The 13,745-nt window shown below is 52.8% G+C and overlaps 5 protein-coding genes across 5 annotated transcripts; 2 read left to right on the top strand and 3 right to left on the bottom strand.

Moving 5' to 3' along the window:
- Positions 1-87: 87 nt before the first annotated feature.
- J4E84_000851 (uncharacterized protein) lies at positions 88-2,553 on the top strand (the record flags this gene model as incomplete). Its single annotated transcript, XM_049383486.1, has 2 exons — positions 88-202; positions 263-2,553. The coding sequence occupies 2 exons, from the start codon at positions 88-90 to the stop codon at positions 2,551-2,553; spliced, it is 2,406 nt and encodes an 801-aa protein (XP_049249004.1).
- Positions 2,554-3,989: 1,436 nt separating this feature from the next.
- Positions 3,990-5,739, bottom strand: J4E84_000850 (uncharacterized protein; the record flags this gene model as incomplete). The annotated part of the gene is made up of 8 exons (XM_049383485.1): positions 3,990-4,343; positions 4,391-4,656; positions 4,708-5,050; positions 5,098-5,157; positions 5,205-5,274; positions 5,325-5,367; positions 5,443-5,519; positions 5,579-5,739. The coding sequence occupies 8 exons, from the start codon at positions 5,737-5,739 to the stop codon at positions 3,990-3,992; spliced, it is 1,374 nt and encodes a 457-aa protein (XP_049249003.1).
- Positions 5,740-6,423: 684 nt separating this feature from the next.
- Positions 6,424-9,823, bottom strand: J4E84_000849 (uncharacterized protein; the record flags this gene model as incomplete). Its single annotated transcript, XM_049383484.1, has 5 exons — positions 6,424-8,143; positions 8,194-8,507; positions 8,555-8,786; positions 8,840-9,699; positions 9,776-9,823. The coding sequence occupies 5 exons, from the start codon at positions 9,821-9,823 to the stop codon at positions 6,424-6,426; spliced, it is 3,174 nt and encodes a 1,057-aa protein (XP_049249002.1).
- A 643-nt stretch (positions 9,824-10,466) lies between these two features.
- Positions 10,467-11,595, top strand: J4E84_000848 (uncharacterized protein; the record flags this gene model as incomplete). Its single annotated transcript, XM_049383483.1, has 3 exons — positions 10,467-10,570; positions 10,632-11,182; positions 11,234-11,595. The coding sequence occupies 3 exons, from the start codon at positions 10,467-10,469 to the stop codon at positions 11,593-11,595; spliced, it is 1,017 nt and encodes a 338-aa protein (XP_049249001.1).
- A 1,027-nt stretch (positions 11,596-12,622) lies between these two features.
- J4E84_000847 (uncharacterized protein) lies at positions 12,623-13,635 on the bottom strand (the record flags this gene model as incomplete). Its single annotated transcript, XM_049383482.1, has 3 exons — positions 12,623-12,709; positions 12,758-13,222; positions 13,420-13,635. 3 exons carry the CDS (start codon positions 13,633-13,635, stop codon positions 12,623-12,625), a joined length of 768 nt encoding a protein of 255 aa, XP_049249000.1.
- Positions 13,636-13,745: the final 110 nt, after the last annotated feature.

The following is a 13,745-nucleotide window of genomic DNA, read 5'->3' as shown; positions in this document are numbered from 1 at the left end:
GCGCATCATCTCCAAACCCTCCCCAACACCGTTCTTTTCTCATTTCCTTCGTTTCCACCGCAAAAAGCTTGTCGCACCGCTGTCGCTATGTCGAAGGGCAAAAAGGGCAAGAGCAAGGCCAAAGGCGGCTCGGCCAAGGGCACACCGCAGCGCGCGCAGTCCAAACGCCACTCATACCAATCATGGCCAGTACATGAGGAGAGTACGTTTGCGCTCTTTCCCCAATCGCCACATTGAGATTGGGCTGTATTGACCGTCACAGCCGCGACCGCCTCCAAGTTCTCCCTCAAAGACGAGGCGAAATGGATGTCAAGTCACCGCACCGCTGCGTTTGAAGCTGGCAAGAAATTGCGACACATGCCCATCGAGTTCATAAGCGCCGGCCACCTCGAAGGCACGCTGAAGAAACTCACGCCCGACGCAGAGACGGCCCACGTCTCATCTGAATCCAGCGCTGAATCCATTACACCATCCTCGCCCTCCTCCACGCCCGACAACACGTCAGCAATGGCACACATGGCCATTCGCAGTCCCTCGCCCGCGCCTTCTGAGGCTTCATCTTCGAGCGCCGACGAAGTGCTATTCAGAGGCCGTGGAAACCAGCCACCAGCTGCGCCTGCTGCCACCTCGTCCTCTCAACAGGCACCCAAAGTCACCTCTACTGCGAAGCCGCCTCCAACATCATCCGCACACGCGACGGCGCGACCATCACAGCCGACTGCTTCAACAGAGACGCCATCTGTTCAGACACCCGAGCTCACCGCTACCTCTACTACCGACAATACATCCGTGGCATCGACAGCCAAGCTTCCAGTATCGGTTGAGCTTAGCATTCGAGGCAACGCTACATCCCAGCTGGAGGTAGAGGTGGATTCTGATGCCGATGACGTTGATCAAGCCCAGTTTTCAAAGCGAAGAGGAGGCAGACCCGCGTGGGAAGGCACAACTACCGAGTGGCAACACCGGAGCAAACCAAATGTCGGATGGTTGCCTGGCAATGCCCGCCCTGACATGGACGCCTATCTGCGCGGCGAGGTAAACCCTCGCGACGCCGCGATAGATGACTACATGCAGAACATGGAGGAGTTTGGTCTTACCGAAGATATGATGGCTTCGTCTGGCTTCGCACGTCGTGAGATGGATCTGGATGCGGGCAGTCATAATGATTGGGAGTCAGCTTCTGGAAGCGAAGATGGTGGCAACGAAGATGCAGGCGATGGCACTGAGGAGTGGGACTCAGATATGCTGCAGGATTTCGACGACATGGACACCGCATCAGACGTCGCGGACAAAGTCGTTCGGATTCTATCAAAACGCATGCGCAAGAGTGGCCTCCAATATCTCTGCGTATACGAAGATTCGATAATAGACGAAGCTCGCTGGATCTCACCTACACACCTCAAGTCTGGTGACGAGAAGCTACTGATCAAAGCGTTTGAGGCAGAAGCTCACGAGCGTGAGCAGCAAATGCTCTCCAGCAGCGACTCCGAGGACGACTCCGAGGATGAGGACGATGAAGATGAAGAAGCTGAAGACTGGGATGATGAGACCATCGCAAAGGTCTTGCAGAAGCAAGAAGAGCTTGGTCTGGGTGGCGACGAAGTGATGCTCTATGGTGGCGATGAATATTTTGGTGGATCGGGCCCATCTAAGAACTACTCATATGGCGGTTACGGCAGGTCCAACAAAAAGGGAAAGGGACGCGGCCGGGGCAAGAGAGAACCTACTTTCCCCTCTGCTTCTGCCATGGTCGCGGCCCTTGAAATGGATCCATATGGCGGCTTTGACATCATGGACACTGAGCGCCCATCGCTTAAACCCAAGAAGAAGGGTCGTCGTGGTCAGCCACCGCCAGAATTGGATGACTCAGATCTGAACGAGCAGTTGCAAAGCGCGTGGGCGAACGACAGGGCCAAGAAGCGTGTGAAGAAGGCCGAGCGCGAAGAGTTGCGTCAACAAGGCTTGTTAGGTCGCAAGGGCAAGGGCCCCAACCTCAAGGTCAAGTACCAGGGTGGCCTCGATATGGAAGACATTGTCGAAGAGCTTCGTGAGTTCTTGCTAGGCGACATGCAGACATTGTCTCTCCCACCCATGGAGGCTTATCGCCGCGCCACCGTCCATCAAGCTGCTTCATTCTTCAACCTGAACTCGCGTTCTCGGGGAAGTGGTATGGACAGGTTCACCATCCTGTCCAAGACCAACCGTACCCGCACCTATACGGACGACGAATTCGATATTGCGATTGCGAAGAAGGGTTTCCAGAAACGCCTCAAAGGTCCTCTTTACTCTGAGGGTGGAGGTGGCGGCCGTCCGGGCAAGTATTCTACCGTCAAGCACAAGCAAGGCGGTGCGCGCACACGTCCTCAACTGGGCTACAAAGATGGCGAGACTGTCGGTGCGAATGCGCCAGAGCTCGGTCCTGAGAGCAAGGGCCATGCCTTGATGATGAAAATGGGATGGTCCAACGGTGAAGCTCTGGGTGCTGGCGACAACAAGGGCATCCTAAAGCCTATTCCCCACACTGTCAAGACCAATAAGGCTGGTTTGCAGTGATCGCGCTGTTTGTATCACGACATCGCTTAATGACGTCGCTTCTCCCGGACGTTTACGAGGTGGCGTTTCACGACGTCCTGCTCAACCACACTCACATGCGCTGCAGTGGTTGCCTTTGATATGGCATGTAGTACCTTGTGTATATTCTTGTGTATATTAGTACTGGCGGAGTCTGTGGCGTACGATGGGTTACCGATCATAGCACGTTTACGAAGGGCGATGGCATTGCATTGCGTGGCAGACACCGGCGGCGTTATTTAGATCTTCCATTGTCGCCTGCAGATCTACCGCGGCGGCTCGTCATGCAGCTGTCGTTTGGAGCTCGCGATACTTTTTTCTTTAGGGCCGCTCAAGTATGTCTCTTCGACTCATGATCCTGTCGCGACATCGCTTGGGTCGGCATCAAAAACACATCAAAATCGTACAAAAAAATACAATAAAATACTAGAACTTATGAGCTGAGCCGCGTAATGTGATGAACCCAGTGACTGTTACGTAGGTTGCTTTGGTGATGTATGTGGCCGACGTAAGTACTGACAAAAACCTCGGGTTTTTGGTGTTCAATTTCTTCACGATAAAGCATGTCACCAAACCGATCGAAAAATCATAACACTGCACAACGCGTAATTTTTGCCTTTCAATAACGCGTCACAGTCTCTTTTCAACATCATGTCTCGTTGGGACGTGAGAAATCGCAGAAAAAACGCGCGCACATATGTTTATACGCGTAATATGCGTACGAGGCAACGATTTAGTCCGCTCGATAAACTTGACTGATTTGTAATGGTACTCCATCAATACGATGAAGCTGAAAGATGGAATAAGACATTGTTCAATCCCTTCTACTCAGCAATCCAGAGGCCGACTCTCAACTCGTGTCTCATCAACTCAAGCTAAAACACCATTCTGGAGTCTACATCCAGACCAGACTGTCCAAACAACACGGTTTAAATGCACCTTGGATACCTCATATGCATGCCCTTGCACATGATTCAGATTCCAACTGCCACTTAGTCTTCTATACTCTCGTCAAACTGGTCGCGATAGCTTGCTCAACTTGTTGCGTGGGAATAAAGTAGGCGCATTTGGATAACCGTTGGAGAAGTCAAAGTTCCCACTGAAGGGCGTCAACCGACAGAAAGCCTCTAACAAGGCAAGCAGTCTGAGAGATCTATTCGTAAGATAATCGTGACAGAAAAGACACAGACACCATATGTGTAAGTCCCCAAATGTTATGTACGGAACGCCGAACTAGCCATGCTCCCCTTCTTAACCAACAAAACGCGTGCCGAAGTTGTAAATGATGCCAAATGAGGGTGTCATGTTCCCCAAAGTGTCAAGATGTAATGGATATCGTAGTGAAGGTCCTATTGTACTGGTTCGTCCGGGTTCTGCAATGTCTTCCCAAGGTAAGTATGCGAAACGAGCGGATTCGATCAAAACGCGGCGTATTCCTCGTTTGGTGGCAGTTGATAGTTCTCTGCGTGCAGGCCCTTGAGCGCTTCCTCGCCGTCCTTGGTGAGGTCTGGCCTACCGACAGGTGTGACTGCGCCGGTGAAAAATCGTGGCTTCCACTCTTTCTCCGCCGCCTTTCGCTCTGCAGCCTTCTGCCGTTGCTTCTCTTCTATTTCGGTCTTGAGGTTCGTCGCCAGTCCATATTGCTTGCCTACTATGGCATTCGTGACGCCGTCCCAAAACTTGAGGGACTCGTTGGGAAGCTGCTGCTCGAGCGGTGGGACGATCTTGGCTACGGGGTCAAGCGGGTTGAGGTCGATGATGAGGTTCTTCTCCTGCTTGATGTTAGGCTGTGATCCAGACCGCCGCTCAGTGTACTTACAGCGACCTTAGCAAATGGCTTGCTGCCAAGGGTATAGTAGACCTTGTCCTGCCAGTTGCCCTCTATCCGCGCGAGGACGTCCTTCTCCGCGACATCCTTGATCTTGGTAATCGAATCGTTGTTGGGGTCGTACTTGAAGATGACACCCAAGACCTTGTTTTGTGATCGGCCGAGCCAGCCTTCCTCCTGGTATTCTAGGATGACCTTCAGTCCGGTCTTTGGGCAGGTAACGAAGCAGCTGTCCGCGACAGAGACATTGAGGGAGCCTGTATAAAAGGTCAGCACCGTTACGGTACTTATATGCTCTCATAGCCTACCTCGCAGAATACCCCCAAGGTAGGCGGCTGGGTGAGTGAGTTGGTACTCCTCATTGCCTCGGTTCTTCAGGGTGATGAAGATACCCAGGTTGTGCGCTCCAGCCACCACTCGTACACTTGTACCTGTGAACTTGGCGCTCAGTTGATCATAACCGCGCGCACTGATGCCCTTCTCGGGACAGTCGACATAGAAGGCGGAGACAGGAGGGTGGTGGGAGGTTTGCTCGGTGAGGTAGGAGACGGTGACGGTCTTGCCATCGCCTTTGACGCTGTTGGAGGCGCTCGAGGGAGCCGAGTTGGGGGTCTTGAGGGTGGGGTGGGTGTCTTCGATCTTCCAGTTGCACTGCGAGAGTCAGTAACCAGCTCGTGTAATTTCCGACGGAAGCGTACCCTGAAGAACTCGCCCAAAGTAGAGTTGTAGGGCTTGCAAGGCTTGCCCTTGACGTATTTCTGTTCCAGCATTAGCTATGCCTTCCTCACCGGAGCGTGCCTCATACCAGGTCCTTGGTAAACCAGAAGCGCAAGCACCCCAGCATGCGCCCCAGATCATCATCCGAATCTCCGATACTGTGGAGGTCAGTAACCACTCCTGCAGTGTGCATCTGGCTTATGCTAACCTGATGAATGTGTCAGGCCTGTCCAAGTAGTGCCAGTACTCTGCTCTCTGTCAGACGATAGTCCGGATACAGCGACTTGCGAGGCTAGCCATCGCAGTTCTATATTCATAAAACGTACCCAGGTTTGGCCTTGGTTCGAGGAGTTGTGCGGGGAGGGAGAAGCGGACAGCAGCGAGGTCGGAGACGCCAATAAACCTGGAGAAGGACGGAGTTAGCTTTCGCGCGTCTGCTGTGACCGGATGGTGCTACGTTACCTCCTCAAAATGCCCAGGAAGGTCTTGAACTTGGAGCTGTCATCCGGAGCCTTCTCAACGGCAGCGCTTGACGGTGTGGCAGCCCGCGAATTGTCCCGCGAGTTGAGGGCGGACGTGGTTGCAGAGCCCGGTTGGGCCTTCTCTGGCGCAAGGTCCGCCATGGTTGCTGGGATATAGGTTTTACTCAAGAGAGTAATAGTAAGTGGAGATAGGAGCGCGAAGCTATATCTAGGTAACGATCGATGATGGCGTCAGGTGTTGAGGCGGTGCGCTTTTCGGGTTCCCTTGGCACGCGCCGGAGCTCTGACGTAGCGCAGCCGATAGCCTTCAACCTGGTCGCAGCGGGGTAGTGGAGAGAGAAGGGGAACAGTAGCAGGTGGAAAACAGCATGCACATGCAAGTTGGGTGGTTATCTCAAGTTGCAGGGGCTGCTGTTCTTCTGCTTAGCGTGCCGTTATCGTGCCTCTAATCCCAAGATGCGCGTCTGCTGCAAGGTCGAAACGCGCAATAGGGACATGCATAACAGATCGTGCATCGCTTGATTGGGTGCAGTCTCGCCACCCGACTCTCCCCCCTACCAGGTTTCACAACTACAAATAGCCCACTTCACACACGTGGAACCGCATGAGATGTGTAAGAGAACTCATGATCTATTTTTCTGAGACGCAAATTCATCAACTCAAGCGTGATGGTGCAGCCTGACGTTCTCGCTTCCAATAAATGCACACAACGACGCCAAAGCTCCAGTCGTGCAGGCTAATGCGTGATCGATTTGATCGACAGTGCAAATGACCGTCGGCCACCCCTAAACGCCGTCCATCGTACCCTGCGCTATCGTAAAGTCATCAATCATCCCATTCCCGCCATACGCCAATCTCGCAGGCCTTGGGCGTGTCGGTGTAGATTTCCACATCGTACCATTCCTCTACCGGCCCCCCAGAGCCTGACAGCCTATCAAGAACGAGCCATAGTTCGCCTTGCATCCCGAGCTTCGGATCGATGTTGACGCTCTCGGACCGAACCGTAGCAGTGTCAGAGTACTCTCCTTGCTCACTTGCGATGATGAACTTGCGCTCCGGGCCTCGACCCATCTCGACACTCAATCGGAACGGACTGCGCGCTAGCTTGCCCAAATCGACGGCGCGAGGGCTCGTTGCTTTCGAGAATCTGGCGATGATGGTATACGAAGCTAAGCGCCTAGGCCACAATGGGGCAGCAACTTTGTGTATGCTGGCACCAAAGCACGCCGGAGCGAGCTTCATCGAGAGCAATCCCGCCCCGTCGCGCGGCACTTGCTTCAACACCACCTCGCTTGTGCTGTCAACTCGGAGTTGGTAGTCACCAGTCAGACCAGCTTCAAACAAGGAGCAAATGATTGTGTAGGAGCCTGGTTGAAGGTCTTTGATCTCTGCGAGGACACATCCACTGCGATGGTCACCCGAGTCTGCTAGCACATCGCGACTCTGCAAGCGATATAACCTCTTTCCGTATCCTAGAGCAAGTTTGACGTGTAGGGGATGTTCATGGTTCGTGCTGGTGAGTAAGATGGCCAGCGAGCTACGCTCGCGGACAGTGAGCGAATACTGAGGATTGTCGAAATATTTCGATGAGTCTGTACCACCACCGGCCGTCTGCCTTGTCCATGCACCTTCCTCAGTCTTTTGCGACGGGTACCGCTGCGCCGCCTGTTCCAGTGTAATCGGAAAGTTCGCAAACGCAGACAAGGAGAAAGTGTACAGTGATGGAGGTAAGTCGTCTTGATCAATCACCACTGTGTATGTCGAGCTGGCATCCGCGTCACTGCGAAGAAGACACTGCGGTGTAGTAACGTAGTCGCTCGATTCCAGGTATGTGTCCTTCATGTATAGGCGTTCTCCCTGGCCGTTGCAAATGTATATGCTCATGTATCCCTTCGGTGCATCCCCGTGGGTGTTGACCTGAGTGTCGGGACGAATGCTTCCGTCGTTGAACGCATCTGACTCCTCTTTGGTGACTGCTGGTACGTCTCGGAAATGGCGACTAAGGAGGAACCATACAGGTCCGGCACCTTTGGACGTAAAGGCGAATTGTGGATGTTTGACAATGCAACCGCCTGGCGACGATGATTCTATGTTCCACTCAAAATGAATGTCTTGTCGATAGCGGAAAAGACCAGGGTTCCAATTGAGATACAGGCTCTCGAAGTGTTGTATGACCTGCTCTAATCCAATCCAGAATGTCGTTGGATGCGGCCGATCCTGAGTGGGGACGCTATCCCTGTGATAACTCTCAAGGCTGTAGTTAGAACTACGACTGGAGGTAGAAGCAGGCGGATCCATGGTCGTCACAGCCGAAGGGCGAGGGCCGCGCCAGCCTTTGCCTTCGACCCATGGATTCTTGACGAGCAACAGTCGATCATGCTCTGTCTCCCTCATATCCAGCACGACGTAACTGTGTTGGCCCTCGAGACCAAGTTCACGCTCCTGCCTGGTCGACATCTTGCCAGTACCTGCTGTGACCAGAACATCGCCGTACAGGAAGGCGTTGTGTATGCGCTTCCATATCTGATCTGGAACCGTATCGGCCCTATAAGAGTTAGTATGGTCAGCTATGGGATTAGAGAAGAAACAACTTACTCTTGCAAGAAGACCTGTTCTGGTATCCAGCCCGTCAAGGTCCAGAGATCACTGCACGAGTTGCTTCCAGGGAAATCGTAACCGCCGCGAACTTTCAGGTATGCTTTCTCAAGTAGTGCTGGCCATAAGAGGGCTGGATTACGGCGGTCGAAAACATGAAGCAGACGATGTGTCTTTGAGACAGGTAGTCGATCGTCGATAACCACCTTTCTCCAACAGCCGTTGAAGTTGAGTCGTACGATGTACTTGCCATTAGACGAGTTCAACGGCTTTCCAAGGTGCTTGTCATATGGATATATCTTGTTCGTGAGCATCTGCCACGGTTAGTACCGATACTGCAGAATTTCCGAGGATGGCAAACCTGATCGTGACCGCGTTCTGAGCGAGCAATACCAGCGCATAAGCTTGTGACCACCGAGCAATCTGAAGCTGCATCCTGTACAAGATCGAGAGGCCTCGTGCTAGACATCAAGGGCCCGATACCAGCCCTACCGTTGGGGAACTGCGAGGGTGGCGGCACAGCTTCTTTGGCACGCAGCCAACCGAGAAAGAACTGCTGTTGGTATGAAGACAGACTCAGATCTCGTGTATCCCTGTCGCTATCAGTATGTCTGAATGACCCCGACATGACCATCGGGTAACGTACGTGTAAACTGCCTCGCCCTCGGATATGAATTCATCCGCAGATGGAGTCTTGTCCCAAGGTGGAAACTTGAAGCCATTGACTGTCGAAGCCTTCAACAAAATGATGCTTTCTTTTGTGGGTAGTTTCCTGCTTGAAATCGGCTCTCGTAGCCTGTGTATCTGAGAATGAGGTGCGGTTGAGGGCGTTAGAGCTGCTGTTTGCGACTCGGGTACTCCAGGCTGGGACTCTGCGCTAGAGGGCTGTGGCACTGCAGATGAATTCAACACGAACTCGTGTCCGTTCTTCGGATGGTTGTCACGGTCAATTTTGGCGTTTGAGCTATCTTCGTGTGACGCATCAGTGACTGCACTTGGTACATCGATTGGAAAGGCGTCATCCGAAAGATCAATAAGCGGCATTAGATCTCGGCGCGCATCTTGCTGGAAAGAAGGAACGGCTGAAGAGAGATCTGACTGATGAACGAATGCCGAGAACGAAGAAGCTGATGATTTACCTGAAGCTGCTGGACCGTCGATAGGTCCTGTAGTCGAAGAAAGAGCCCAGCGGGACGTGTTTGAACGCGAAGTCGAGTCTTCAAAGGTTGTACCTGGAGTTGCAGTCCCGGCGACCTCTTTGGCCCATTGACCTACTCGCTCATCTCTGGAGCTGGAGGACTGGGGTTTGACTAGAGGTGTCCATGTTTCATCGGCCTTGATGCGATCGGCACGAGTCAACATGTCGCTGCATTGCGCCTTGAGCTCCTTCCTTTCGTCTGGGTTTGACGATAGTTGGATCGCTTCCATGAGGTTCTCGGCCACGCTAATTGCGAGACTGAATGCTTCATCCTTGGTAGCGGCTTTGTCAACCCGCGAGCGATAGTCCTGGCAGCTTGATTAGTTGGAGCTACAACGCGGGACTTGATGTTGCAGCGAGAAGTTAGTTGTCTGTATCACATACGCTTGCGGCCGCCTTGTAAGCCTCAATCTCAGTAGCCCGGTCAGCCATCGTAAATGGCTTGAGACAGGACACGGTAAGAGAAATTTGACCAATACTAGCAGCGACGACGAAGCTACTTGCGTTGTGCCATAGCGATGCGACTGACTATGGGTGAGTGGAGTCAAGGCGCACTAAGAAGCTGTGATGGTGCTTTGGTGTTGTGGTGTTGTGATCTGGGGCGGAGTCTTTAGCGCGACGCACGTTCCTGCCAAACGGCCGTCGCGACTGCCAGTTGCAGCAGGAACAGCCAGTTCCAGCGCATAAGTGACGAATCTAGACGTCTCCTTCCACGTGAGAGGCATATCCAGCCAGGCACGGCTTGCTCACTTTCACCGAAGTGATCGACAGCGGCTGCGGTGAAGGAAGGTCCAAGGGAGCAGGGTGTGTCGTCATCCGAACCTGAACCTCGGCCTCTAGGACCTCGGGAGAGGTCAGCCATGCATGCGACAGCGCTATCGCGTTGCGGGCACCATGAACGTCCCCTGCCCGCTTTTTCTAACTTCCGATGCTGCTATCTCCAGTCTTCAGATTATTACTGTCATGATGAGATAGTCCGAATTAGTCGCTGATTCCACACCATATCCTCCGCCCGTCACACACTCCGCAGTCGCAACACCTCGCCGAGCCTTAGCAATTGTGCTCGACTACCACCATGGCCGGCCAGTCAAAGGTAGAAACTCTTCCACCATGGGGTAATGCTGTCGCAGGCGCCGCTGGTGCCGTCATCGCAAACACCCTTGTCTACCCCCTAGATTTGTACGTCGCAGATTCCCCGAGCCTTTTTGGGCAGAACGCAAAGATACTAACACAACCTCAGGATCAAGACGCGACTACAGGTCCAGGTTAAGCGCTCGCCTACGTCCAACGACCCCAATCCCGCCGACCACGAACACTACGATGGCGCCATCGACGCCTTGCAGAAGGTCTTTGCGCAGGAGGGTCTTTCTGGACTATACGCCGGCATAGGAGGCTCTCTGCTCGGCGTAGCATCGACCAACTTCGCTTATTTCTACTGGTATACCGTTGTACGCAGCCTCTACATGGCGAACCGCACGCTTCAAACGTCACCGAGCACGCCGGTCGAACTCTCCCTTGGAGCGCTCGCGGGAGCGCTCGCCCAGCTTTTCACAATCCCGGTCGCAGTCGTAACGACGAGGCAACAGACCATGAGCAAGGCGGAGCGCAAGGGCATGATCGCTACGGCTATGGACGTGGTCAATGGTGATGACGGCTGGACAGGGCTTTGGCGAGGACTCAGGGCGAGTCTGGTGCTCGTCATCAACCCATCAATCACATACGGAGCGTACCAGCGATTACGGGAAGTCATGTACCCAGGAAAGAAGACGCTGAAGCCCCTCGAGGCGTTCCGTAAGCCATGGCCACTACCATAATTCAAGGAAAGCTACTAACATCTGTCAGTCATCGGAGCCATGTCCAAGACGCTTGCCACAATCGCAACCCAGCCGCTCATCGTCGCGAAAGTCGGTCTTCAATCGAAACCCCCACCAGCCCGGAACGGAAAGCCTTTCAAGTCCTTCACCGAAGTCATGCAATACATCATACAACACGAAGGCCCGGCGGCGCTATTCAAGGGCATCGGACCCCAGATCCTCAAGGGCCTGCTCGTCCAAGGTTTCCTCATGATGACCAAAGAGCGCATTGAGCTTTCCTTCATCTTGCTATTCCGATACTTCCGCCAAGTACGCGCCGAGAAGCTCCAGAAGCTGGCGAATATTGCGGCAGAAAAGGCCGGTAAGGCAGCACCGATACTGGCCAAGTAGGTCTTGGCTTGCTGGCATATCCTTACCTTCATCTCAAGTGTATATATTCGACTTTATACTTGGTTACGGAGGCGGATTGGCCGAGCGTTGTGTTGATTTCAATCTGGCGTTTGGCATTGATTGTTACCGCGGTTATACACATAGTCTGTCTTGTAAGCATTCTTGAATTTCTACCATTGTGTACACTGTGCTGGTGATGTGTCATGACCATCGTTGCGGCCACGCTAGCGGAGGCGCCGTGCGGAGGCTGTGAAGAGCTCCGAGCAACAATGTCCATTCACGCAAAGAAAACCTTAACTAGAACGCCACACTAAGTCTCCGCTAAGGTGCCACTATATCACACCGGTCTTCGTTTTAGCGCTTCTTACTTCTCAGGTTTATCAACAATTAGGAACACTGCCCAGGTGATCACGCACATTAGACTTACAACTCATTGGTATCGCTGTAGCTCCAATACTTTACTCCTACCACCTACTGCAAATCCACAGCATCCGTAACTACAGATGTGCTACCTCCGACCTACAAAGTACGCATGCGGCCATGTTTCTCCTATCCACAAACCAGGCCGCCAACGCCCAAGTGCCAAAGAGGATGCTAATCAATCAGACCCATACGCTGAGGTAAGATCCGAGACATACGAAATGTATGTAAGACATATACTGACTTCGAAATAGTGGCCAACACATGAGGACACTACGTTGAACGGGTGCCAGGATTCTAATCGTAGAGGTGCGCGATGCCCGGACCTTTTGGAGAACTTGGAGGTGGTATATCAAGAGGAGGAGGGCGGCGAGTGTGATGAGTGTAAGGCGAAGAAAAAGTGCACAGTCTTGTAGGGGAAGATGGAGTGAGCCGATTGAGGGTACGTGAAAAAGTTATCGATCACGTTGATAGAAAGGTAAGTAGCGATGCTTATCGCAGTGTCATATAATCTACAAAGATCTCTGTGCGGGTTGGCAAGTATCTTTCAGCCGGCTGCCAAGTAATGACATATCCATGTATGCCGATGTACGCGACGGTACGTGAGTTAACCATGCCATCTAGAGTCTCCTTCCCACAGGCCCAGCCCGAGAGCCTCCTGCTTGATAGCATAGTACCTGTCTCGCTCCTTAAGCTGATATATGTTAAATGTATTTCGACTTTACAGAATGGTTCCACTTACCCTGTGCTCCGTGGCCTCACGACTCTGATCCTCATAACTAGGATTATCCCAGCTTTCATCGTACTCGGTTTGTCGGCGAAAGGTGAAGAGCCTAGGGAAGCCCTCGTCATCGTGTTCCTGTCTTTCCAGCATGTAGGTATCATTCCACGCCTGGCGGTCCATTTGTGGAGAGTAAACCGACTCGAGAGCTCCATCGTTTCCACGTACGGGGTACCACGGCGTGGTCTCGCCAACGCGCACCAGGGACAGCGTTTCGAGTACATGGCAGTGTTCGAAGAAACTCCTAGCTACGAAACTTTGCTCTTCGTCGAGCTCATGTTCCCAATACATATCCCCAACGGCGCTGCCATCTCCTGAATCGTCATCGGAGAACTGCTCTTCCTCATCTTCATCGGTGATCTCTTGCCTGGCAGTAATGGAGAGATTGGTGAGCCTCTGAAACAAGCCGAAAGCGGTTGCGAAACTCTAAGTATAAATTAACATGAAAAAACGTTACAACGAGTAGCACTATGCGCTCGTACACTGATCTGTTCATGGCCAATTGCACCTCTCAAGACCAAGCTCTGGAGATCTGGTAAATACTGGTGCAAGCGTTGTATGTCTTCCAGTTGCCACGCGTCACAGCAAATTTCGACAAGTTTCAATCTCTTGAGAGTTGCTACCGTCTCCATCAGACCATCGTGACCAAGGTTGTACTCAAGAGCCAGTGTTTCGGTGTTAGGACAGGCCTCCACCAGGAATGACCAGTCGCCATGTGACAGAATGCGTAGACGTAGGACCGTGGGAAGAGTAACTTCATGGCGCTGGAAGGTCGCTCGTAGGCCGGATATATCGACGTCCTTACGATGTGTAATGGACAGCTCAACGAGAGACACCATCTTCGGAAGAGCCTTGGCAAGTCGAGTCCTGCAGAATGTTGTCTTGCCTCTCGACGTGGTGACTATATCACAAGCCCTTTGGATTTATGAGATTAGCATAGAAACGACCC

The sequence above is a fragment of the Alternaria hordeiaustralica genome (genome assembly GCF_023758085.1).
Source record: "Alternaria hordeiaustralica strain BMP 2776 chromosome Unknown scaffold_1, whole genome shotgun sequence".
NCBI lineage: Eukaryota > Fungi > Ascomycota > Dothideomycetes > Pleosporales > Pleosporaceae > Alternaria > Alternaria hordeiaustralica.
This window is presented reverse-complemented; position numbering and strand designations above follow the sequence as displayed.